General features: G+C 45.1%; 1 protein-coding gene across 3 annotated transcripts; it reads right to left on the bottom strand.

The window, feature by feature from the left end:
- Positions 1–197: 197 nt before the first annotated feature.
- On the bottom strand, positions 198–26,259 carry zfr (zinc finger RNA binding protein). 3 transcript variants are annotated; one of them, XM_028578321.1, is made up of 20 exons: positions 26,125–26,258; positions 25,900–25,981; positions 22,966–23,260; positions 21,248–21,386; positions 20,259–20,471; positions 16,000–16,241; positions 15,576–15,779; positions 13,167–13,488; positions 11,953–12,134; positions 11,733–11,852; positions 11,012–11,157; positions 10,068–10,233; positions 9,738–9,940; positions 7,765–7,915; positions 7,013–7,154; positions 4,921–5,018; positions 3,975–4,070; positions 2,180–2,291; positions 1,763–1,860; positions 198–869 (listed from the first exon to the last, which is right to left on the bottom strand). In XM_028578321.1, exons 1-20 carry the CDS (start codon positions 26,159–26,161, stop codon positions 687–689), a joined length of 3,231 nt encoding a protein of 1,076 aa, XP_028434122.1. In that variant the 5' UTR covers positions 26,162–26,258; the 3' UTR covers positions 198–686. The 3 variants fall into 3 exon arrangements, with proteins under 3 accessions (XP_028434122.1, XP_028434123.1, XP_028434124.1); XM_028578322.1 differs by having other exon boundaries at positions 22,981–23,260; XM_028578323.1 differs by lacking the exons at positions 198–869; positions 1,763–1,860; positions 2,180–2,291; positions 4,921–5,018 and having other exon boundaries at positions 3,988–4,070; positions 26,125–26,259.
- Positions 26,260–27,356: the final 1,097 nt, after the last annotated feature.

The following is a 27,356-nucleotide window of genomic DNA, read 5'->3' as shown; positions in this document are numbered from 1 at the left end:
ACTTAATTTAACACTAACCAACTTCGAAAGCAAGCAAGTTCCTTATTACTTAGGAAAACAACTTTAAAAACCAAAACAGTACACGTTTCCACAAACCAAAAGCCTTTTTATCCATTTAAAGAAATTTATTTATATATATATATATATATATATATATATATATATATATATATATATATATATATATATAAAAACCAAGATTAGGGCAGACAACTTCACTACTAACAAAGATCTATCCACAGTTAAAGTTCTTCTGAATCTTTGTGCATCTTTTCTCTTTAGTGTAGCTGAGCAGTGAGACATAACAAGACCACAGCATCAAACATCACTTGCATTATGCGGTTATTCATATTCAAAAGAAAAACTTGAAATTTAGTTGGCCAAATGAAAGCTTTACAACAGTCCAACTCTGAATGCAGCTATACAGATATGACGTCATGTTTGTGATCCTATGATCTCCTAAGGAGTCACTGGCCTCAACACATCAGGTAAAAACAGCGTTATCTAGCACAGAGAGGACTTTAAGAACTCTACAACTAAAACAGTACACAGACTGGCTTTCTGTTTGTGTGATAGAGAGCAGAGTGAGGCTGTGGTTACAAAGGAAAGAGAACAGCAACACTGAGGGAACAGCGCATACAACACGTGAGTACATCGGTGTATGGAGGTTAGATTGAGAAGCTTGCTTAGAAACTATCATAATCTTTCTTGTCCTTTTTGCCTTCGCCCTCTAAGCTGTCCGTCCCATCACTGTTGTCACGGCGACGCTTGCGGCTGTTGCGGACATTGAAGCGAGGGTTCATCTGCGGCAGAGGGTCCATACCCAAAACCTTATGGATCTGACGGAAGGCCAGAAGCCTTAGAGCAAACTGTAGAGACAGGAAGGACATTTCAAAACAAGCCATAAGAAAAACCTCTCATATTTATGCCATGAGCTCACAAATACCCAAAACTCTGTGTGAAGCCTGACATCTGCTGGTGAGGAACATAGTCGGCCTGATTCATTCAAATCTAAACCCTAAAAAGCCTGCTCTGTTGTAGGGATGGGCGATATAAACGATATGCAATATAAATGATACAAAATTGGCCTACGATAGAGATTTTAATTATATCGTGATAATGCATGTTGATGATGCAATCTACCCGCGAAATTTAGAGCCACAACGAGTCATCTTGAGTAAACATGGCTGAAAACGAAACTGAGGAGCTGGTGAAACAGACCGGTGCAACATCAATTATCTGGACTTGGTTTGGATTTAAGCCGCTACAACGGAGCGGTGGTCGAGCTGTACCACGGAGCCTTTCACCAGTCTGACCAGTCACTAGATAACAGACTACTGTACCACGGAGCCTTTCACCAGTCTGACCAGTCACTAGATAACAGACTACTGTACCACGGAGCCTTTCACCAGTCTGACCAGTCACTAGATAACAGACTACTGTACCACGGAGCCTTTCACCAGTCTGACCAGTCACTAGATAACAGACTACTCTTGGCAGCCGGTGTTTGCAGATGTCGTACTTCCCCACTGAACATACAGGTGTGTGTGTGTGTGTGTGTGTGTGCGCTCTAATGCATTTAAGCAAGGCTGCAATGTACATCGCAATATGGATTTTAGGCCATATCGCCCATCCCTGCTCGGTTGTCTGAATCCCTCCTCAATGTTTCACCTTTCAGATTGTCTTCTAAACCGCGTCAATCGTCCTATAGAAACGGCTCATTTCTGACACTACATGAATGTAGAATAATCAGAGTTTGTACCTGGGCACTGGAGGTAATTTCCTCTCTGTGCTGCTCGCCCATCGTTGTGAGGGTATCCACCAGCTTCTTCTCACAGGGATCTACCAATCCTGGCCCACCTGTTGAAGAAATAAAACCGCAGTAAGTGACGCAGGTTCGGCTCAGTTTCTCTGGCAGCAAGATCACGGGAAAACTACTGGCCTCATTTTCTATCTGAAGCACAGGGCAGATGCAAATTATTTTTATATATAATTGGAAAAATGAGAACCCGACGATGTAAAAAAATTAAATAAATAAAAGACTGTCCCCCTTCTCAGCCGCCTCATGTTTGGTCCAAGAAGAAAGAGAAAGCTGCTTCAGTTTGGTCTACAGGACGGTAAAAGAGCCCAGTGAGTAAAACAACAATCCATGCAGAGGAAAATAAAGAAACCATCTCACCAGGGAGTAAGATCCCAGAGGAAATGCATTCAAAGACACGTCTCAGGGCATCCCCCGGGCTGAGGGGGGCCGAGGCGCTACTGATGGCCTTCTCTACCAGCAGCTCCATGGCCTGAACACAAAGGACGGTGAAGACTGCTTAGACGCTGAAACACAATCTCTGCCTGCATACAACAGACTGTTTGAAAGATGGAATACACATGGATTATATAATATACATAGTCATTGTAACTGGTTAGCAAAGGTTTCTGCTGCAAACCACTCCAAGCTACGTGCAGACTGCAGGCTAATCTGACTGGTTTCTCAAATCTAATCTTTCACAGACTGCCTGCACTACTATTGTTATTACCAAGTGCTAGAACTGCAAAGATTAATTGATTAATCGATTAGTTGTCAACTCTTAAATTAATCAACTATTTTGATAACCGATTAGTCGGTCCGAGTAATTTTTTAAGACAAAAAAGTAAAAATTCTTTGATTCCAGCTTGTTAAATGGGAGTATTTTTTAGTTAACTGAATATCATTGAGTTGTGGACAAAAGACATTTGAGGATGTCATCTTGGGCTTTGGGAAACACTGATCTACATTTTTCACCATTTTCTGACATTTTAGAGACCAAACAACTAATCGATTAATCGAGAAAACAATCAACAGATTAATCGACTATGAAAGTAATCGTTTGTTGCAGCCCTAATCCGATCAGATGTGTGTCCAGACATCACCAACAGCAGAGGTCCTTCATTTAGCCCTGCAATCACGCCGACAGGTTGCTGTGCAAATGGGCTCCGCTACAGAGCCTCAGAGTTTTTGAACTTTATCTGTGTAATATTATCTGCATAAGTACAGGCGCATAACACTTTGGAATCCAATTTGAGCGGCCGGACTGAGACACATCTGTAAAAATCACATTGGAATCACATTTCAAACCAACTCCAAATGTGGTTTGGTTCCAATTTTAAAGCTCCATTGTGTAATTATTTTAGTTGATTCTTAGCACACAAAAAATAAAAAATAAACAGTTCTCTCACAAATCTGTGCCCATTCATGTGTAATTACGTCCACCAACTAATCAAAGTATTGTCGTACGCGTAGAATCTGACATTCAGAATCATTCAGAATACATACGAGCGACTTGCTAGAATGACAGCTGTCCATCTTTAAAATACATTAGCCAAAGAGGGACATACCTCCACCTTTCACACTTTTACACTCAGTGGCACCATGACGAATGCCAGGGAGGGGGGGGGAGAAGATTACGCCTATTCTCTAGGACATGTAACGGAGTCAGGTGGTTAAAAAGAATTTTTAAAAAAACGACAACGCAACAGGCAAAGCAACAAGACCAAAGTTAATATTGGAGTGGCTTTTCCAAGATGGAAAGAGCTCATAAGGAGCAAAGATTTTAAAAAGGGACACCAAAGTTGCCTGCTTTCTTTTCGACAGGTAATTCAGCCTATTTGTGTAAATTCTAAGTTTGCTTGGCTAACTATAGCATGGTTGTGCATAACGCTAGAACAACGTCTCGCGTCAATGATGAATAAGGATTGTCTACCTTGTAACATAAAACATAAATCATGTGTGTCGAGATACTAAGTGCTCATTTGGGTTTCATTGACATTGTTTATACTGCTCAGAGAAATATATTAAAACACACAAACCTCCGTTGCTTCTCTCCTATCCTGTAAACATTACCTTACACTATTAATCTCGTACATTATACAGAAGAACAGTAGATCAAAGAGGGACAGCCCAACGTCACCTAGCACTTAGAGGCCCGGTTCAACAGCATACTCACCCATCCGGGGAAGGTGGACCACGTAGGAACTCTCTGACACAGGTCTCGCAGGATTCGGATGATGATCACACAGGACTGAAGTCCATTGGCTCTAGCCTTTTGATGCAATAAAGTTAGGTTTACGGAGTGACAAGAGTGACAAGAGATGGACCAAACAAGTGAATCAGTTCTGTCATAGAGGTCCAAACACTACTGTGCATAATGGAAGCTTGAGTATGGTTTGAGGTGTGTATGAGCCAGAAGAGCTTGCAATCAGCTGCCATTCCCAGTAGTCTTGTACCTCACAGTTAGTAAAGGAGTTCAAAGTTTGCAAGATGCACAAGAAATGAGAACTTGTCATCTTCTAAACCCTGACCCCCCGGTTTATCCAGGTATCTCACAAACAGGTACTTAAAGTACAAGAGTCCACCTGAGAGGAGAGTATAGGGACTGACAGAGCACAGGAAATCTGCTTTACTTTGCCTGTGCTTTTGCTCACATAGCAGAATCACAGGAAACTACTCAGATATTCCTTTTTCTCTCAATCCCTATTCTAAATATATATATATATATATATATAGAGAGAATCAAAACGATACAAACGTTGAACATGAAAGCACTTCTTGATGGCACACCTTTGTGCAAGTTATTGTGCAGCCTTATGGAATCACATGGAGCTATAATGCAGTACTTGAATTGAAAAGGGAATACAAGGATGCCAGTTCTTTGCTAGTTATTCGTTTCATACGAGAGCTTCAAATGAACTTTATAACCAATACACACGGCCATTAACCAAATCTTTTTTGTAATATGTGGCATCCTTGAATATTTTTTGTTGTTGCTTCAAATAGTAATAGTTTTCCTCATTACTATAAAATGAAACCAAATGTGTAAAAACAAAAGGAATAAACAAATAAAGAATGCATCTCATAAGGCTACAATAAGAAAGTAAAATGATGTTCCGAACCTGGAACCACTTAGCGTGGCGCAGAGCAGCCAGAGCGTCAAGGCATTTTTGCCTGTCCAAGACGTCCGCTGGGTCTTTCACCATACCCGAGGTTACATCTAAAAATGGATTTGAAGTGTCAAAATGGTGATGAGGAATGGGTGTTTGACCAGGTCAGCGAGGCTGGCAAAGAACAAACACATTGCCACACATACCAATGTCTGTTTCCATGACAACCTACAAATCGGTTGCTTATTTTGTAATAATTGTAACAAATCTGACTACACAAACCAACACATTGTCAAAGTAAGTGGACAGATAGAGCGGTTCAGTCATTATATTCTGTAAAAAGGGGTTTGGAATTTACGGACTCAACACTGATGCGTTTGGAAAGCACCAATAACTAAATCACTTGGGTCTAGGCTCATAAAGGTTTTGAAGCCAATATCGTTTTCATCAGGTGATTGGGTTGGAAAGCCTTCCTCCATGGGAAAGTTCTATTTGAGTAGATTTGCTTTGCTCACGCACTGGGACAGAGGAGAGACTCCGTGGCTAATGACTGTTAGAATGAACTCCGTGTAGAGATAAAGAAAGGGCAAATGGCTGCTAATAGGGACTGACCTGATAAAAAAGAGGCATGGCAATAGTAGGTGTGGCAATGTTTTTGGGATGTGAGAAAACCTTGGTCAAAAATCCTTCCGAAGCTGTTGGGCTCTACTAAACCTCTGATGGGAGACAGTGTACTAGGAAATTTGTAGTTTCTTTGTGCTGGACTTGGAAATATTACTACAAATATAAAAAAGGAGGAAGCAATGGGTGCTGAAGAAGAGAAAAAAACATGAACTACCAGCAAACAAAAGGGTTAGGATATCACTGCATGCATACCTAACATCAGTAGGTTGGAATAAGACCCCAACAATCACTGTATACCAAAGGCTGCACTCCGGTCCAAACAAAGATTCCTGTCATAGCCTTCTGTACCTCAACGTCTAACAATACTCCCCTAAGAATCATTTGGAACAATTGGATTTCAAAACTATATGGTTCATCTTTCCATTGTCAATTAATTCAAAAGAGAAACTGGTCCATCTTCAAATTATTTGTCCTAATCTTTCCATTGTCAGCAAAGTCAAAACGACAAAAACTTGCCAAAGGCTTTCATTTTTGAGTCCTATGTGTGTGTGAAGATCAACTCAGGGGAGCACTTCAGAACAGGGGACCTCAGCATGGTGAACTGTTGTTGGCCAGTACACAAAAAGGAAGATTTGTTTCCTGTGGGAAAGTAACATCCAATTTCCTCTGCCAAATCTTGATTTGAGAAAGGGTTGCAAAATCCAAACATCTTTGCACAATTAATTCCAAATTAAAACTCGAGTTGTCTATTTGGTCATCGTCTGCAGGAATTGTCCTTTTTTTGTCTCATCTCAAAGGAAATTTGGAGAAAAGATACTGTAATGCATGTCTCCCATTGATTATAGCTTACAATGAAATAGAAACAGAATCCCCTGGAACACAGGAAACAAAACAGAATCTCACCTGGGATTAACTAGACTTAACACAATGCAAACACTGGTCATGCTTTGTTTGAAGGATAAAGATAGCATTTGAGAGGTAAGAGCAAAAAGCCTAAGAGCAATACTGCTGGCACTTGCCTCTTTCAATCTTGTTTTCATTTTATACTAGAAGTGATCTGCCCCACATACAGAGAAAACAACTATGTTGGGGGTCTCTCATTGGCTCCCACCTTAGGTCAGTAAAAGCAGATTATCTAATTCTAATGTTTCACTGAAAAGAAATTCAGTCAAAGGTGGTATTAAAACTGAAATGTGTGCAGGCCATTGACTGTGCACAGCAACCCCTGAAGAAAAGAGATCACATCTAAAGTTAAATGTGATGAGCTTGCTTCCATTCATTTCGGAAATTCAAATGAATCCTACATAAAGAGCAAGTTGCCAGGATGATCGGATTTAAAGCCCCCACAAAACATGTTTTGTGGAGTGCCAGCAGGACAGCGCTCTTCAGGGTGTCAAACATATTGAACCTGATTTCATAGACAGATAGCAGAAAGACAAAAAAGGAGGTGCAATGGGAAAGGCTGTGATGGTTGCCCAACCTCCATCCCGGCCATTTTCCTCCCTGATGACAGGTGAAGTCAGTGTGATCGTCACTTCCATCTTTGGCTCGGCACAGGAAGTCAGAATGATCGCTGCTTCCTGGATAGATCCACTGACCTCATATTTTTCTGGTGTTACAATCTGGAAGAAACGTTGCAGATGCAAATGCACTAACATTATTTCAAAGTCCATTGTACATCCAACTAGTCGACAATTATTTCCCAGATAGGGGGAATACCTAGAATATGTCATCTATCCTACTCAGTGGCCACTTTCATAGCTACAGTTGTTAGTACATGTGGACTGCAAAGGCTTTGTTACATCAAATTCAATTACTGTTGGAACAAAATGGGTGTGATGTCAGGTTTATACAACTGGGTAATGTGGTGGGGATGCAAATAAGTTATCTTATAATGTAATCTATGTTTCTCGTTTTTATATGTGTATAAAACAATGTAATACTGGAGTCCCTCAAAGTTCCTGAATCTTTGTTTCTTACCAATGTTCTAAAAACCCTATTCACCATACTAGGGCTGTAGTCTAATCACATTTTTTCAGTTGAAATCAGATTTGGCTACAAAGATTCAACTTTTCGTTCCTGGATTTTCTGATAACCAACTTGTACACAGCCAAATGGGTGGCTTTAAAACCGACAGATCAGGGTAACAAATGACTAGGAAAGCGCGAGGAAGGTATCTATTAAAGTGGCCACTGCAGAAAGGGATTGTGGTGATATTTGTAAAGATAGTACTGTTAGTTGTTTGGGGAGGTGCTCCACGATGCGGCTAAGGAGGCTCTTGGTGGGCTTCTCCGAGCAGAGCAGGACCAGGTTGACGTTCTTGTCCCCGCGGAGCAGCAAGCCTTTGGCCAGGACGCCAACCCGCATCACGCCCTTCAGTGCTCTGCACACGCACACAAGCAACAGTTATAATGGACTCATTCTTAGAGGAGAAAGATCCAAATACAGAATTGTCAAAATAATTAAGAATTAGACAGCCAAATTGAAAAGCACTCATTGGTGGGTTTGGAGGAAAGGTGAAACAGGGCTGAGCGCGCTCTCACTTCTGCAGTTAGCTACTCTTATCCAAATTATTGTATGATCCAGTCTACATAATGTAACATTGAGGTCAAATATGAATGAAAAATATACTGTGGGAAAACAATAGTAAAATGGTCTGGCCACGTGTATCTCAAAATGCAGTGAGGGATTATTGCTTAAAAAGTAGACAGCTGTGCTCCAAATTATCTTATGTATAATCCTGGAATCTTCAGAAAAGCTGACCAGAGGGAAGACAGAGACCACGTAGGGATGTCAAAATTGCTCAAAAATGACGTTCGAATATTCCCTCTTGAAAAAAAAAAAAAAAAAAAAAAAGAAAAAAAAAAACAGAATATTCGAACTATTCGAACATCTGGTTGTGCATGCATCCAAGGTGGCGCACAACATCGCGACGTCAAAATGATGCACTATCCGGCCGGCGCGTCTGATTTATGGCGCTTGAGCAGAGGTCGCGCACGGCTCTTTTTTCAGCGGCGCGCGACAAATCAACCGGCCAAGCATATTCTTTACCGGCCAAAATATTAATAAGAATAATATAAAATTGCAGTTTTTTTACATAACAAAACTTTATGAATGGGGTTGCAAGTCCTGCTGGTAGGGATGTTAATGATTAACCGTTTAACCATGAACAGACAATAGGATTTTTGACTGATTAGGCTAATATCAGTTAAACAAATAATAAATATAAAGTTTTAAAAACGTCTTTTGGTTGATAAAAATGTACATCGGCCATACAATATTTCTTAACTGCTAATTAACTTGCTAGTCCTAACTTTGAACCAGAAAGTTGGGTTTAAGCTCTGCTTTTTTTTCCCTGCTTGTGGAGAGCTGCGTGACACATGAATCTATCGATGAGGACTGGCGAGGTAAATCGGCGGTCCGAGAGTAAACCAGGCAGGCACACAGCTGACAACCTGCAGGTGGAAGCGGTGGAGACGGGCTCGGACATACACGCCGCGGGCTGCTGTGGACCGGTGCCGGTCCTGAAAGCGGTTTCAGGAAAGTGGCTGCATGTGTCCGACAATGCACAAAACATCAACACCGGTACAAGCCTGCGGACACGGAGTGAGGAAAAGGTTTCCTGCTCGTTGGTCAACGGTTAATGATCGATTCAAATTTGACTTCATTGTGCTTTCGTTTGGAAGGCTGGTTGCCAAAAATCGCCACTTACTAGCCAATGAATTAGCCTAAGCCCTCTGAGATTTACTCGCCGGAAACGGAAAATGTACCCGCATCTGGAGACTGGTGAGTGTTAATTAATTAAATTAATTACTTTCTTTCAGACCCTGATAACCATGGGGATTCTGCTGCAGATGCAACACAAATACCTGCTGCTAACAGAAGTTAGAACAGAACAGAATTTGTTGTTAAATCTAACACCATATCTTACAGGCATGGAAAGTTGGATTTTGAATTAATGCTGAATGCAAACTCCACATAACTGAACATGTTTTTACAGTTCTGGGGGCAATGGGTTGGTTCTGGTACCGAGCTCTGCAGGCATGAGGCAGGGACAGCTTTGCAAAACTGGACCTTATTCTGATATTCTTATTACCCCCGCAAAAGAGCTCGTGTTTTCACCTCTGTTTGAAGTTTGTCAGCAGGATTATGTAAAAACTACTACGTTATTGCATTGAGTAGACAATCTAAAATGTAAATCCCACCTGTCTTTAGAGGGCTCTTTCTCCTCTTTGTCCTCCTCCTTGGCCTTGTCCTGGTCTGTGATTATGTCCGAGACCAGTTTGAGGGCCCGTTCTGTGATGGACACAATCTTCTGGATGGACTGGAGCTCATCTTCTGAGGGGTAGATGGCTGCATGCTTGGTCATGACGTAGCGGTCATCTGAAGAATCGGGCCGACGCGGGGGCTGAGAGACACAAAGGTTCCAAACCGGTTCAAAAAAAGTCATCGTTTGGAGCGTCACCAGGGGTCTCAAGTGAAATGTGCAGTGTCACCATCTTGCAATATACTGAGACAAAATCATGAAGCCTCACCACAGGACCCTGAGGCTGCAGGCCAGGCATGCCAGGTCGGACTCCAAGGAGACCCGGAGGGCCAGGAGGGCCCTGTGGATACCCTCCATCTGGCATACGCCGTCGGTCATCCCAGTGGTGCTGCTCCTCCTCCATACGTCTCCAATACATGTCTTCTTCATAACGCCTGGAAATATTAAACCACAGCTCGTCTCTATCACACAGTTTAAAACGGTTTGTAAAAAAGGTGTACAGATGGTTGACACTAACAAGGAAACGACATCAAGTGCCTCACTAAGTTGTTTCCAAATGCTAGCCTCTCAGTCATCTAGGTCATGGGATCTCTTCTATTGCTAAGTCAAAGGTAACTGGACTTTGAACGTAACGTGGGACTCCCCACCAGTAATTCAGAGCTAAGAAGTCTTTTGGATGACAGGCGAAACATCTTCAAGAATCTAAAGCAAGTCGAGCTACCTTTTGCATTAACACTTGGTGTTTTGTTGGTGAATTTTATTTTTATGATTATTAGTTTTTGGGCATTTTAGTGCTTTATTTGATAGGAAAGTTTAGGCATGACAGGGGAGAGAGAGGGGGAATGACATGCGGCAAAGGGCCGCAGGTCAGAGTTGAACCTGTGGCCGCTGCGACGAAGGACAGCCTCTGTACATGGGGCGCATGCTCTACCAGGGGAGCTAACCAGGTGCCCTGATGGTGGTGGAGAATTCAAATCAATCATTGGTAAACCATTCAGGGATGCCTCATGCCTTCTATGGACCTATCTGCAGTCATTAACCAGCACTTATGCCACCCATCTGTACATAAATACTGCCCAGAGGTTGCTCTTAATCCTTCTAGAAACAGACATTGATAACCATCTTCCCTTCAAGGCATACCTGATGGTGTGGATACATAATTACTTATATACTGTACGTCTCCTCAACAACTATTAACGACCATAACCATACCGCATCTCCATTCTCCAGCGCTCCTCCTCTTCTCTTCTTCTCCAGTATTCTTCTTTCTGCATCTGCTTTCTCATCTTCTCTTCCTGAATCTTTCTGGCTCGGATGCTGGGCTTGACCTCCACCTGCAGATCCGGGTTCACCTTTTTCTACAAAAAAAAAAAAAAAAAAAAAAAAAAACGCGTAAAAAGCTTTTTCATGAGTGTAATACAGAAATAAGAAGAAAACTCCATTCTGATGTACAGTGAATTGCTGCCAGATCTCAAGGGTAATCATTAATAAAAGGAGAAGTGATGGTTTAAACATATCACAGGCATAATATATGTATCAAGCATCCCAGTCATCCCTAGACATTTGGCAGAAAGTTTGACTTGGACTGCCACCTCAGAGCAGAGCACGGTGCTTCTTACACTTGCTCTCAACAAGGACCACTGCTCTTTGGAGAATAAGATAAAGCACCAAGTTTTTACCAAACAAACATGACATTACAGCAGGGTAGATTTCTGTCTCAGCACTGGCAGTATACATACGCTTCTCTTTTCTTCTCATCAGCAAATATGCCTTTAGATCAGATGTGTATGTGCCTACATACTATTATTTGTTCTACTGGAACAAATGCATCTTGACCCAGACACGATACAGACGATGTTCAGAACCTGCTGTGAGACGCCTGATGAATAAACCAGCGTGTATTAAAATCAAATGCAATGTCCACATTACAAACCTTGTACTGCAAGCGATGCCTACGACCTTTGAGATGCATTTCCTTTGCGTTTGGATCATTGAAACTACATTCACACAGCTTGCAATGGAAGCGGATGACTTTGCCTTCATCGTTGCGGACCTAGAAAGAGATGCACGCGTTACATTCAAGATTTAAATGCATTTCTGCTCAGTAAGTGTAGGCTGGCTCTAGCCCAATTAATTGGTCTGTCACAACTCACTTCCTCCACATAGTCATGACCGACAGGCTGGACGTCGCTCTGCAGAGCGGCCAAGGCGGATGTGGACAGAGAATCTGAAACGTCGGTCTTGGGATCATGAGTAGCTGAAGAGGGCGTTGCAGGCTTAGAGGCCTCCACTTTGGCCTCATCCACCTTCGCTGTGGTCTGTAATTTATTTCCACCTGCATACAAGAAAGTACAATTTTAAATAATACACCATTTACAGTGCTACTGCTAAATCTTTGTCCAAATAATTCCACACAAAGACAATGTGACAAAGTTGGTACGGTGGCTCTATGAGGAGGAATTCTCTCTGCGGTTAACATGGTTGACCACAGAGATGATAACCATGATAACCAGCAGATAGTAATAGAGCAGCTAACTCATTTTTAGGATTGATTAAAAAGGATTTTTTTTTTTTTCCTCAACAGAATAATAGTCACACGGCCTGAGAGTGCATCACCTGCAGCTCACTATTGGCGTTTTTCCATTACGTGGTACCTGCTCCACTTGCCTCGACGCACTGTGCGTCCGCTTTCCATTGCAGATTTTAGTACCGCCTCAGCGTGGCTAGTCGTTATAGTGGGAAAGGTTCATTGACAGCTCATTTCCAAAAGGGCCGTCACCAATGGACGCCGCTCAAATGCCTCTGGGCGCATTGGATAGTCCTTCAACCAATCAGACCAACAATCTGGGTGACGCTGCCCTTCGGTAGCAGTCATGTTGAATGTAAACAAAAAGCTGCTCGCCGTCACTGCGCTATCGTCGTCTCGTAAAGCCCACCTCAACGGTTGTGATTGGTGCCTTGATTTTGGACACACTGGAAATGGGGTTTGAATGGGCTCTTCGCCAGACTGACTTGCAGAGCAAATCTCAAATTTGCCAGAAGTTTGTTAGGGTTTACCCAGGCTAATTTCAAACAATAAGGTTTATACTTTTGCAAAACTATTTGTTCAAATATTTCAATAATTTCATGAAAAGAATAATTTACTTTCTTGCTCCTGCCCCACACACATCCGACCAATAAGTGGAGTGAGCGTTCTTGCAGGATTTCTAATAAAGTATTTTGGTACGCTTGGATTTTTCCAGGTGTCAAACCAAAGGGAAACCTCTTCAAGATTACAAACCCATCAACAGATTCAGACCAAAACAAACAAACTACAGGTGTGAAAACGCCCCAAGACGTGCTACATCCTCAACGGGGGCTTACGTACCAACAAAATTGATCTTGGGGGCGTTGACTTTCTTCCCAGCTGAGGCAGGGGTGGCAGCAGAGAAGCTGTTGGCTAAAGTGTTCTTGGAACCCACCACACCACTGCTGACTATGTTGACAGGTTTCAGGTAGGGGGGGGTGGAGCTGGTGGCAGCGGAGGAGGAGGAGGCCGCCACACACAGAGAGCTGGTGCTGCTGGAGCTGCTCAGGGAAGCGGTGGTGGTCTTGCTGGGAGCTGCCGTGGTGGAGGCAGATGTCTGAGTGACCATGCTGGGCTCAGTGGAGGGAATGGGCTTACCAAGTTTGGTATGAAGCTTCACAACCTGCAGAAGAAAGTTCAGAGTAGTTTCAGAAGGTCTGAAGGTTAACACACTGGCACACCGTAGACTACTGATACACAGGCATCACTATTTCATTTATGTAAGACTTCAAAAGGTTTGGTGGCATGTACTAGGTGTTGACCGATTACGGTCGGTTTTATCTCATTCTCTGTGGAGTGATCTTAAAGGGGTGATAGAATGCAAAACCGAGTCAGTTGAATAACGACAGTTCGGTTTTGTCCGACTGTGTGTCGGAGTTCAGCGGCCGGTGCTGCCTGGGTTGTTGCCTCGCCGCCTGGCCTGCCTTCCTTCACAGACCTCGGCCTGCTGTGAGCTCGATTGAGCGCCGTTACGGCTGGCAGCACGCGGCACTTCATACCTGCGCAAAGTCACCCTTTTCTGGGCTAATAGACTACCAAATGCCAGTGCACTGACAGAGCTCCAGGGCCTGCAGTTCCCCCTCTTCCTAATGCCAGGTGTGTGTGAGTGAGAGCGCGGTCAGCGAGCTTGTTACGCCAGCAATCTCTTACCACAGGTTCCAGTTTATCTTATAATGTGTGTAATTATAATGTGTTGAGTTACTTAAACAAACGATCGGTGAAATAAACGCCGCTTGTCCGTGAGTCTCATTGATAGAGCCTGCGGCTGGATGTAGCTAGCTAGCTCTATCAATGAGAACTAGCTAGCCTCCTCTTAGAATTCCTCTGAAATTCACAAATATTCATTAACTTGAAATTGGACACAGTTGTTAGCTTTATAAGACATTTAGGTAGATGTTGTATAAGTGGCGTGACATGTGGGTAACCTGTGGTAAGAGATTGCTGGTGTAACAAGCTCGCTGACCGCGCTCTCACTCTCACACACGGGCCATTTAGCAGGAAGAGGGGAGCTGCAGGCCCTGGAGCTCTGTCCAGGCAGCGGCGTTTGGTAGTCCATTAACCCACAAAACGGTGACTTTGCGCGGGTATGAAGTGCCGCGGGCTGCCAGGCTGACGGAGCTCAATCTACCTCATAGCAGCCCGGGGTCTGTGAAGGAAGGCAGGCCAGGCGGCAAGGCAGCAACACAGGCAGCACCGGCAGCTGAACACAGTCTTGCCAAATTTTCGTAAAACGGCCCACATTTGAGCTTTATATAGTTGATTTCTCGCTTAAAAAAGTCTCAGAAGTGAATTTAATAACGAAATAGCCTGACAAACAATGTATAACTTTGCAGTGTCTGAAATATGAGACCTGCTGTCGAGTCTCCCATATGTTTCTATGTGGTTTCCTCAAACCAAATCAGTGCACAGCTCATTCTAAATATTCATGAGCATACCATATTTGGAAGAAAAGCTCTTGTTCCAAATAGAGCCATATTCAGAGTAGTTAAGGGCCTAATAAAATAGCATTCGGGCAATTTTCAGCCCAACCAATGTTACATACCCCATTAGGAGACCTTAAGGAACGGTACAAAATACCCTATATAATCATTCTATCACCCCTTTAAAAAGGTGCTCTAAGCGATGGGACGTTTTTTTTTTTTAGGCTACAACATTTTTTGGTCACAAACGGCAAACCTCTCACTTTCCACGAGCTGCCTGTCCCCTGAACACACTGTTAAAAAACAAAAAAAACAGTCTCTGTAGACAGCCCAGGGTCCACAAACGCCAACAAAAACAACTTTTGAACGAAGAAGTGACGTCACCCAACATCGCTTAGAGTACCTTTAGACATTAGTCTTTAGAGACTAAATACATGCAAGTTAATTTAGTTGACAACTTTTAGCTGTCAGCAGGTGTGAATGTGAACAGCCGGTTAGGGTTACACATCGCTGCACAGGACAAGAAGGTTTAGATAATGGATGAATGGATGTATGTATGTTATGGGATTTCATGTTTTGCAATCGAATACATTTTGGTAACACATAGGAATTAATGATTTAGCACCACTAGCATGGACATAAAAGTTACAACAACTCAGTATCACAATTTTCTCCTAAATCCAAAGAGAGCTGGAGCTGCGCCAGAGGGCTGTCTCGTCCGTTAACACCACCTTCAGCCTGCCTCTGACTGATTCTGGGTAGATCTGTGATGTCCCACTGATATTCATACCTTCTGGTGTTTCGCTCCACGAATATGGGCAGCATAGGCGTCGGCCCCAGTGCAGGAGACATCGCAAAGTTCACAGCGGAGCTGGTTCTGAGCATTGCGGGCCAACACCCCTCCACCACCGCTGCTGCTGCTACTGCTCTGGGAAACCTTCAGTGCCGCTTCCTTCTTCTTGTGCTTCTGGCCTTCCAGATGCTCCTTGTAAGTCTAATGCATTCAATGTTTGGAAAAAAGACAGAGCCGTGAGTCATGTGCATGGCTCTGTGGAGTCCTTTGGGGTTACGCAATACTAGGAGCACACTCAGCAGACGGTAAAAACAGGAGGAGTTTTATATTGACACACATATCTTACTGCATATGTGCATGTGCTTAATGCTTATTAGCACACATGACAAAAACGGTTATTGTGGGCTAAATATAAACTCACCTGCGGGCCGGCACAGCTGATCTTACAGACGTCGCAGTAGTGGATCTGAGGGGGCTTGGGCGGTTGCTTGGGCCGAAGCTGCTTGTTCTGGAAGGGGGGTTTCTTGGTGAAAGTGTTCCCCGTCCATGCTGCCGTTGCTGCTACAGCTGCCACTGCCTGCTTCTGCTGCTGCTGCTGCTGCTGTTGGTAGTAGTTTGAGGCCGCAGAGTAAACTGCTGCCTCATAACCAGAGTACGAGGTTCCTGGAAAAGGAGAAACCAAGGCCAACTTAAAAACCTACTCCGTCTCCGTGAAAAAGCAAAGCCAAAGTTTATGTGCAATATTTTAACCATGTGCACCTTAACATGCAAACACTGGATAAAACTAAAACACCAAGAGCAGCTTAGGCTGATGGGAATGCTACTTGTATTTGGTCATAAACCAAAGTATTGGATGAAGATAAATGGTCCGGGAGATCACTGGTTTTACAATTTATGCTGTGGGAACATAACGGCTGGACCCAATTTCACGGCATCAAATAGTTAAGATAAGTTAATAAGGTAAGATAAGACATTTCATTTTGGAACATAATGGAGGATCAACTGACCCACACGGTCATCCCTAAAGCCGCTGCAGCAGGGCTGGAACATATTTAATTTCACAATAAATTACCGCCTCTCCGTGAACCATCACCTTATCGTGGTGGAGAGGTTTGTGCGTCTCTGTGAACCTGAGGGCTGTGTTGTCTGGAGCTTTGTGCTCCTGGTAGGGTCTCCCAAGGCAAAGTGGTCTCAGGTGAAGGGCCAGACAAAGAATGGTTCAAAAACCCCAATGAAAAAGCTAAGCAGAGATGGAGTGACCCTGCCGGAGGAAGCCCGGGGCCCCGTCTGGAGCCAGGCCCAGACGGTGGGCTCGTCGGCGGCGGCCAGTGGCGGGTTTGCCACGGAGCCCGGCCGGGCACAGCCCGAACAAGCTACGTGGCAACTCCCTCTCCATCCCATGGGCCCACCACCTGTGGGAGGAACCGTTGGGGTCGGGTGCGATGCCACATGGGTGGCAGTGAAGGTCAGGGGCCTCGACGGACCAGACCCGGGCAGCAGGCGCTGGCTCTGGGGGCGTGGAACGTCACCTCTCTGTGGGGAAGGAGCCGGAACTGGTGCGGGAGGTGGAGCGCTACGGTTAGATCTGGTGGGGCTTACCTCTACGCACAGTCTTGGTTCTGGAACCATACTCCTGGATAGGGGTTGGACTCTTTTCTTCTCCGGAGTTGCCCAGGGTGTGAGGCGCCCGGGCGGGTGTGGGGATACTCACAAACCCCGGCTGAGCGCCGCTGTGTTGGAGTTTACCCCGGTGGACGAGAGGGTCGCCTCCCTACGCCTGCGGGTTGTGGGGCGGAAAACTCTGACTGTTGTTTGTGCATATGCACCAAACAGGAGTTCGGAGTATTCGGCCTTCTTGGAGACCTTGACTGGAGTCCTGCATGGGGCTCCAGTGGGGGACTCCATTGTTCTGCTGGGGGACTTCAACGCGCACGTAGGCAATGATGGAGACACCCGGAGAGGCGTGATTGGGAGGAACGGCCTCCCTGATCTAAACCAGAGTGGTTGTTTGTTGTTGGACTTCTGTGCTAGTCATGGATTGTCTAGAACGAACCCCATGTTCGAACATAGGGATGCTCATAAGTGTACCTGGTACCAGAGCACCCTAGGCCGAAGGTCAATGATCGATTTCATAATCGTTTCATCTGATCTGAGGCCGTATGTTTTGGACACTCGGGTGAAGAGAGGGGTAGAGCTGTCAACCGATCACCATCTGGTGGTGAGTTGGGTCAGAGGGTGGGGGAAGACTCTGGACAGACCTGGTAAGCCCAAACGTGTAGTGCGGGTAAATTGGGAACGTCTGGAGGAGGCCCCTGTCCAACAGACTTTCAACTCACACCTCCGGCGGAGCTTTTCGTGCATCCCTGTGGAGGCTGGGGGCATTGAACCCGAGTGGACAATGTTCAAAGTTTCCATTGCTGAAGCGAGGAGCTGTGGTCTTAGGGTCTTAGGTGCCTCAAGGGGCGGTAACCCACGAACACCGTGGTGGACACCGGTGGTCAGGGAAGCCGTCCGACTGAAGAAGGAGTCTTTCCGGGATATGTTATCCCGGAGGACTCCGGAGGCAGTTGCAGGGTACCGAAGGGCCCGAAGGGCTGCAGCCTCTGCCGTGAAAGAGGCAAAGCAGCGGGTGTGGGAGAAGTTTGGAGAAGGACTTTCGGTCGGCACCAAAGTGGTTCTGGAAAACTGTTCGCCACCTCAGGAGGGGGAAGCGGGGAACCATCCAAGCTGTGTACAGTAAGGATGGGACACTGTTGACCTCAACTGAGGAGGTAATAGGGCGGTGGAAGGAGCACTTTGAGGAACTCCTGAATCCGACTAATACGCCTTCTATGTTAGAGGCAGAGCTGGAGGATAATGGGGGATTGTCGTCGATTTCCCAGGCGGAAGTCACTGATGTAGTCAAACAACTACACAGTGGCAAAGCCCCGGGGATTGATGAGATCCGTCCAGAAATGCTCAAGGCTCTGGGTGTGGAGGGGCTGTCCTGGTTGACACGCCTTTTCAACATTGCGTGGAAGTCTGGGGACGGTGCCAAAGGAGTGGCAGACTGGGGTGGTGGTCCCCTTTTTAAAAAGGGGGACCAGAGGGGTGTGTGCCAATTATAGGGGTATCGCACTTCTCAGCCTCCCTGGTAAAGTCTACTCCAAGGTGCTGGAAAGGAGGGTTCGGCCAATAGTCGAACCTCGGGTTGAGGAGGAAGAATGCGGATTCCGTCCTGGTCGTGGAACAACGGACCAGCTCTTCACTCGCAAGGATCCTGGAGGGAGCCTGGGAGTATGCCCAACCGGTCTACATGTGTTTTGTGGATTTGGAGAAGGCGTATGACCGGGTCCCCCGGGAGATACTGTGGGAGGTGCTGCGGGAGTATGGGGTGAGGGGGTCTCTTCTCAGGGCCATCCAATCTCTGTACAACCAAAGCGAGAGCTGTGTCCGGGTTCTCGGTAGTAAGTCGGACTCGTTTCAGGTGAGGGTTGGCCTCCGCCAGGGCTGCGCTTTGTCACCAATCCTGTTTGTAGTATTTATGGACAGGATATCGAGGCGTAGTCGGGGTGGGGAGGGGTTGCAGTTTGGTGGGCTGGTGATCTCATCCCTGCTCTTTGCTGATGATGTGGTCCTGATGGCATCATCGGCCTGCGACCTTCAGCACTCACTGGATCGGTTCGCAACCGAGTGTGAAGCGGTTGGGATGAGGATCAGCACCTCTAAATCTGAGGCCATGGTTCTCAGCAGGAAACCGATGGAATGCCTTCTCCAGGTAGGGAATGAGTCCTTACCCCAAGTGAAGGAGTTCAAGTACCTTGGGGTTGTGTTCGCGAGTGAGGGGACAATGGAGCGGGAGATTGGTCGGAGAATCGGCGCAGCGGGTGCGGTATTGCATTCAATCTATCGCACCGTTGTGACGAAAAGAGAGCTTAGCCAGAAGGCAAAGCTCTCGATCACCGGTCAGTTTTCGTTCCTACCCTCACCTATGGTCATGAAGGCTGGGTCATGACCGAAAGAACGAGATCCAGGGTACAAGCGGCTGAAATGGGTTTCCTCAGGAGGGTGGCTGGCGTCTCCCTTAGAGATAGGGTGAGAAGCTCAGTCATCCGTGAGGAGCTCGGAGTAGAGCCGCTGCTCCTTTGCGTCGAAAGGAGCCAGTTGAGGTGGTTCGGGCATCTGGTAAGGATGCCCCCTGGGCGCCTCCCTAGGGAGGTGTTCCAGGCACGTCCAGCTGGGAGGAGGCCTCGGGGAAGACCCAGGACTAGGTGGAGGGATTATATCTCCAACCTGGCCTGGGAACGCCTCGGGATCCCCCAGTCGGAGCTGGTTAATGTTGCTCGGGAAAGGGAAGTTTGGGGTCCCCTGCTGGAGCTGCTCCCCCCGCGACCCGACACCGGATAAGCGGACGAAGATGGATGGATGGATGGACAATAAATTACATTTTAGATTGTTCCACATTTGGGTTCATACACATTTTGGACAATAGATCTCCATGACATTCTGTAAACTGTGTTTAGAGCTAATTAACAAAATGTTAGCATGCTAAACTAAGAGGTACATTTCATACCTGCTTTAAAGGAGTGGCCAGTATCACAGGCACGCACGCACGCACGAGAGGCCTTGTGGCTAAAGTGAATGGATTACCAATTTCAATGGCTTTACGATACTCTTTAAAAAGGCACATTGAAAGCTTACCGGAGTAGGTGACAGCATTGGTGCTGTATGTTGGGCTTTGGGAGTAGGAAGGGACCACAGACGCAGCGGCTGGCTGGACAGTGGAGGTCACTGGGTAGATGGAGAAGGTGGACGAGGCTGGACTGGGAGCAGCTGGCTTTATCACAGTCACCTGTCGAGTCTGCTGGCTCTGGGTGTATGAGGTCACCCCCTGGCTATATCCTGGTTTGGGGGCTGGAAAGCACAAATTCATTTTTGGTATTGTATAGCATAATGTTGAATTAACTTGCTAACTACGTTTATGTCTTGGCACATGGGGAGCATAAGTTAAAGTCCACCTGAACCATCCATTAGCTAGACCATGCCAATCAGGTTAGCCCCTGGATGTACAGCTCACATGGCAAACACATTGGAGGAGCTTTCATTAACTGTGGTTCTATTCAAGCAAATGTTAAGCAAACTTTCCAAATTAGCAAAAGAAAAAAGTGAATTAGGCATGTTTTCAACTGGTTGGGAGCAAATAAACTGGGCTACAGCGTCGTTTGTTCAGAAGTTGGCGCTATAGGCTACACATGGCTGCAATCCTCCAGTAAACCGAGAAGAAGCAGAGGTTGCTAACATGAAATAAAACCAATCACCTTGGCCACATCCAACCCATCTATAAGAGAAAAATGGAGAGGTCTAAAAGAATTTGTTTTAATTGATCTTTCATGTCAGCTAGTATTGGCCATGTGTCATGCTGCACACAGCAAGATGCCAGCAGCAGAAACAGCAGTCAGTTATTCAATATTATTAAAAGGGCAATGCTGTAGTTTATCAGTAAAGTATACTACAGACTGGAATCTCCGCTAATGATGAGAAGCAGGGTAACGCCCCGTCTCATAGGATTGGTTCCAACTCGGCTCCAAACCAGTGTCATGTGTTAGGGCTCCAACATGTGATTAGTAAGCCATGTCATATGTGCATATGTTGTTTTAAAGGGGGCATAAGTGAATAAAGTGAATGTCTACCTGTTTGGTAGTAGGAATCTGCCACGCTGGGTTGTGACTGTGCAGCAGCGACCGCCGCAGTAGCAGTAGGCTGTTGGTAGTACTGCTTAGTGTCATACGCCACAGCAGGAGCTGTGGACCGGACATAGGAGTAGGAGTCCTGCAGAGGAAAATCGTAGAACACAATTACAGGGTTGGCGGTTCAAATCCTGGCTCTCCCTGTCCACATGTCAAAGACAGCAAACCCCAAAGTCACTACTTTTGTGTGTTTGCAGGAAAGTTACTTTTAGTGAGACAAATTGGGAGCATGGAGCACAGCTGCAACAACTACCTTGCACAGATGCACACCAATAACACAATTCAACATACTGTAATATGCAATTCATTAAAAAGGAACACGCCGACTTATTGGGAATTTAACTTATTCACCATAACCCCCAGAGTAAGACAAGTCGATACATACCCTTCTCATCTCGGTGCGTGCTGTAACGCTGTCTGACGGTTCCAGCATTAGCTTAGCCCAGCACAGATCCTGCAGGTAACTGGTTCCAACTTGCCTACTGCTCCCAATTGTGACAAAAGTGACAAAATAACTCCAACATGCCTTATTTACATGTTGTAATTTGTAGAGTCAGCGTGTAGAAAAAAACAACGTAACATGAGACATAGCCATCTTCTAACAGTAAACAAACCGGGAACTATATTCTCAGACAGGCTTGATGCGAGCATATCACTCCGCCCAAGTACTATATTCTTCCGCCTGAGAATATAGTTCCCGGTTTGTTTACGGTTAGAAGATGGCTGTGTCTCATGTTACGTTGTTTTTTGTACACGCTGTGACTCTACAAATCACAACATGTAAATAGGAACATGTTGGCGTTATTTTGTCACTTATTGGGAGCAGTAGGATTACTGGAACCAGTTACCTGCATGTTCTGTGCTGGTCTGATGCCGCTGGAGCCGTCAGACAGCATTACAGCACGCACCGAGATGAGAAGGGTATGTATCGACTTGTCTAACTCTGGGGGTTACGGTGAATAAGATAAATTCCCAATAAGTTGGCGTGTTCCTTTAACAATGTATTTAGACCCCTTCACAATTCACTTATTTCACATTTTAGTCACATGTTGCAGCCTTATGCTTAAACCATTGAAATTAATTTCCCCCCTCATCAATCTACACTTCATACCCCATAATGAAAAAGCTGAATCAGAATTTTACGACTTCTTGCAAATGTACAGTATTACAAAGAGAAAAAAAATGAAATATCACATTGACATCATTATTCAGACCCTTGTGCTATGTAACAGATTTAGCTCAGGTGTTTAGCTTAGAGACAGTATTTATTTTTCTAGATTTTTTTAATACCCCAGTTATAACAATATTCTGCGGCTGGTGGGCACCAAAGGGTTAAATCTCGAGGGTGGGGCTAGTCACACACGGCCTCTCAGGCCAATCATTTAAAAATCTTATATCCAGCCATGACTTTATTTAGAATTCTATAATAACTAGGGCTGGACCTAAATATTGGAATATTCGTTCGCTGGGTAATAAATATACTAAGACTAAAAGAAAAAGTCAAAAACAGGTCACAGGACTTAGCGGTCACTGAATCTGTGTACACTGTTAAAATGACGCCGCCAACGGCTGGTATAATCACCCTGCCCAGTGAGACTACCAAGAATCAAAATGACAAAAAGATGTAACAACATGAAAGGAAAAAAGAAAACTTTGTGTACCTGGTAGTTTTGTACCTGGTAGTTCTGAGAGGTGACAGGCGGTGGGGGTGGAGGGACCTCCGGCTGGCGCTGAGGGTAGCCGTAGTCCGTGGCCGCGTGGGTTGGCTGGTATCCTCCATAAGCTGCAGCAGTAGCAGCCGCTACTGAGACGGGCGCAGGCCGAGCTACAGCAACCGTGGCTGCAGTGGGAGCGTAGGCTGCCGCCACCGTGTGTGCCGCCACAGGTGCTTGATGAACCGTGTAACTGGCCACTGTGGTGGGGTGTGTGTACGCTACCCCGGCAGTCGGCTGCTGACTGGTAGGACAACACAAAAAGAAAAAAAGTCAAAAGGTTAGCTGGCCAGCCACAACTTGTTGGCATCACTCATTGTGGCAGTGGTTTTAAAATAACAATTTAGGGTCCCATTTCACATGCTGTTAGCATCACCTCAACACTAGTTAGGAGGTAGAATACATGAGCAGGGCATCTCAGGCTTCCACTCTGCAATACAGAACATTAATGACCAAGGGAGAGACGGTGGATGTGCTCACAGCAGACAGCTGTTGGCGATCGGAGCGGAGGACAAATTAACAGTAAAGTGGTCTTCTGGTAGTAAATGGTTCTGTGTTGTCCCAGGTTAAATATTCTCTATGAATCGGGGTGGTCTGGGATCAGACCCCTGCGCTGGGGTTTGCGCTAAATTGGAGTTGCTATAGTAGCCAGCTGAAGGTCCGGCCCTCCCCCGTCAGCTACCACCATAAATAGAATCCAATTCTGCGGGAAACACTGAAATACAAATCCCCTCAGGGTGGGAATCTTTGGGAAGCTCACGAGTCGCTTTCAGTTAACATTACAAGACAATCAAATCATTAGTCACAATTTTTGTAGGACAATAAATTGTCAACTGAAATGTGACGATTGTCACAGCCCTAAAAACCCTCCTCCCACACCTTTTCACCACTGAAGTTGGGTGGGCTGCGTCTGACAATTTCTGTCACTTTGCAAAACCGTCAATATGGCATTCACACCCCCAAAACCATCACCAGAGGCAAGTTACAGCTAATAAATACCAGAACCTCAAGTAGTATATAATCAACGTTTAATTTTTACGGGAATTTTTCAGGTGCCGCCAGAGGTTCCGCTGAATGGCCCTCATTTTCGGCCGGATGTTAAACACCTTCCTCTTTCTTTGTGTTGCCATTCTAAACTCTGGTGGATTTAGGACAGGGGTCTCAACAAGTAGCAGGTTTCCAGTAGCTCGCCAATAGGTTGACAAAAAGTACCACAACATTAAAAGTAATGTAGCGGACTTTGCGGGCCATAGAACTGTAAAGTGGTAATGTTTCCTTGGACCCTGATGGGAATATTTTCAGCAATTTCGTGTACAAATGGCTTCATTCAGCATATGTGTGTTATGTAAATAAATGTAAGAGATGTGATACAAGTAGCTCTTGGCCACTTTAGTTTTTTTTTTTTTAAAAAGTAGCCCTCAGATGAAGAAAGGTTGGAGACCCCTAATTTCTGACGACTATGGTTAACTGCTCCTCAGATCTAGGCTATTTTGCAGAGGTACTGTATCTCCTGTGATTGGTTTAAAGAAATGCCAATAAACCAGAGCACGTTTTTCTCCCATCCAGGAATGCTGTGTGAACTGCGAGACTAAGGGTCGAGTAGATGGGTGTCTGTGGTTCAGGTGGTTAGTGGTTGTCTACCAATCAAAAGGTCAGTCACCCGTGAGCACTGAACCCTGAATTTCTCCCGATGCTGCACCAGTAAACGTTGAGCCTCGGCACACCAGTCTGGATCACGGTGCGTGAACGGTCCTGTACTATGTAAAAGCCATGAATGCTGTCATCTACATTTAGATCCATGACTAAAACAAACAAGACAACAGACAACATATGTGGACAATTTCCACTCCCACAGTTAAAAAGGTCCAACGTGTAAGAATTTAGTTCATACAAATGCAAATGTTAAATTTCAAGCCAAAAGGAATACTTTGAATTGATGGTGGTGGTAAATATTGATGAAAAAGGACAAGTTGGTGAACGGGCAACACAGATTTTGATAATGAACAACTAAACACGTTACACACTGGACATTTAAACGTAGAAACAACAGTTTGCATTTGGATACATGTGAGAAGATCAGCAGAGAAGAAGTTTCACAGATTGTGTTCTCCAACAGCACCAGAGAAGCAGTCATTAGCAGGCTGTGGCTATTCATAGCACTCATACCACTAATTAATCACATGTACCTGTAAACTATAATCATGAGGAATACTCAATCATCATCATCCCTATTAAACCCAGGCTGGCTTTCCCTGGTTGATAATGGGCTGACACACTGGTTCCCAAACTCTTCAACGTCAACGACCCCTAAAGTAACTAATTAGACCACGGACCCCCATTTGATAAGATTTTGTCCTGGGGTCCCCCGATCTGAAAACCAGTGTGGTGACATACAGTCACACTGTAATAAACGCCTCCTTGTTCATTCAAAGACCACTGGGTCTTCGGTCAACCTTTTAACGTACGTGGCTCACCTTTTGCCGCAATGTAAGGTTTATCAGGCAACACTGCGTTGGCCAAAGGAATGGCAGTGGTGCACAATAATGGATTACTTTGAATAATCTGGCCCGCTGCGTAGTGGCGTCTGATAACCCTAAACTGATAGGGACGGATTAGTGAGACTGGGCTCCATCTGTAGAACCTGGGATCTCCGCAGAGGCCATGAGCGCAGCTCCGTGCGTGTGTTTCACGTTTTAACGCAGTGTGAGCAGCCGCAGAGTGAGGGATGGCCACCCCTCCCTCCCCCCCTCCCCTCCCCTCCCCCAGCTCTAACAATGGGAAGCACACAGCCACTTGATCTGCACATCACTCACACTCCGCTAACGTGTAAGTTAATATGTAGCATGTAGTGACCGATAGGTCCGTTACTTGGCGCCCCCTTACCTGTACTGGGCGGCAGCGCCGTGGGTGAATCCAAAGTAATTGCCGGTAGCCATTTTGGCATCTTCACCGAGCCGGCTGGGCACTGCGGAGGACACACAAACACACACGGCTAACAGTTAGCGGTCCAAGGACTACCATTAACATCACCATCTTAATACTGCTTCTAACGTCACTTCAACCGGTCCAGCTGTGAAATCCTAGCCATGTTTTTGTAGCGCTACTCACCATAGGTGAAGGACACCACTGGACATATGGGAATCATTGGCTTTGTGTTTTCTAACGACGGTCGAGCAGTAGATCAGCGTATTTATATGACATGTCGTACCCGGAAATGCCGTCTTGGCGCCTGCGCAGAGGACGGGAGCAATGGTGTTAAGCCCGCTGAAAACTGCATAACCATCACGGGGGCGCGCACAGTTCCTGCTGCAGCAGCATACAGTTCTCTGCAGGCAGCATGGAACTCTGCATTCAGGCCAGGTCAATGTAAAAGATGTTTTCATTTTTTTGGTTTGCTGTCCGCTAACTTTATTAAAATCACAATGACATTACGAGACAGTACAGGCAGTATGAGAAAATACAAAACACACACACTATGAAAATGTAAAACATAAATAGCACAGAAATGAAAAAATAAATGAAATACACATAAAGACAGAACTCAATTAAAGGTCCCATATGCATATTTTTAAACTTGTATTTTGGGAAAAGCCCAGCCTGCTCTGATTGGTCAGTGTTTCTGGGTCTTCTGCATCTCTGCACCGTCATTGCAGCCGGGGAATGACTGTAACAGCACTTTCTACCTATATGTAGTATAGTTGTGACATAACTGTACAGAAGTGCTGGCCTCTCATTTAAAGGCACATGCAGTTTCTCAATACGGGCTGTGTGCATTCATATAGCATAAAATAGAATAGAATCCAACTTTATTATCCAGCCAAGGGTGGAAAATACTCTTTGGTCTCACCAAACAGATAAAAACATCCTGTTACATCAATGCAAACATACACACAACATACAGTACATGCAGTACACAATATGCTTTCTCTGTAGAAAGGTGCAGATTAGTGGTTTATTCATCAACTTCATTGCACTAGGCATAAAGGCTCTCTTATAGATCTCCTTGTTCTGTTTCTCTGTGGATTGAGCACTTTTTTCTACTTTCAAGTTTCACAGTATTTATATAGCCCCTTTAAATAAGACATGGAAATCTCTCTTTTTACAATACGGGACCTTTACCAAAATTCAATCAATCATACTTTTGTATAGCACTTTCCATACATATGTAACACAAAATGTGTCACAGAAACCACACACAGTAATAAATAGCTTTAATAAATTACAATTACTAAAAATAAAAACAGGAGCTGAGAAAAAGCTATCATAAATCTCATGTTACAGTGAGGAAAGACCAGAGGCAGGATTCAAAATCATATCAAATCATAAAATCCTGAAGTTCT

The sequence above is a fragment of the Perca flavescens genome, chromosome 5, assembly GCF_004354835.1.
Source record: "Perca flavescens isolate YP-PL-M2 chromosome 5, PFLA_1.0, whole genome shotgun sequence".
NCBI lineage: Eukaryota > Metazoa > Chordata > Actinopteri > Perciformes > Percidae > Perca > Perca flavescens.
This window is presented reverse-complemented; position numbering and strand designations above follow the sequence as displayed.

What these genes read in the sequence shown, in the direction of transcription:
- zfr (XM_028578321.1), bottom strand. Translation starts at nt 26,161, where the DNA reads ATGATTCCCATATGTCCAGTGGTGTCCTTCACCTATG. An exon ending in GTCATGACTATGTGGAGGAA is followed by an intron (nt 11,853 to 11,952) that starts GTGAGTTGTGAC and finishes ATCTCTTTCTAG; the next exon opens with GTCCGCAACGATGAAGGCAA. An exon ending in GGCATCGCTTGCAGTACAAG is followed by an intron (nt 11,158 to 11,732) that starts GTTTGTAATGTG and finishes TTTTTTTTGTAG; the next exon opens with AAAAAGGTGAACCCGGATCT.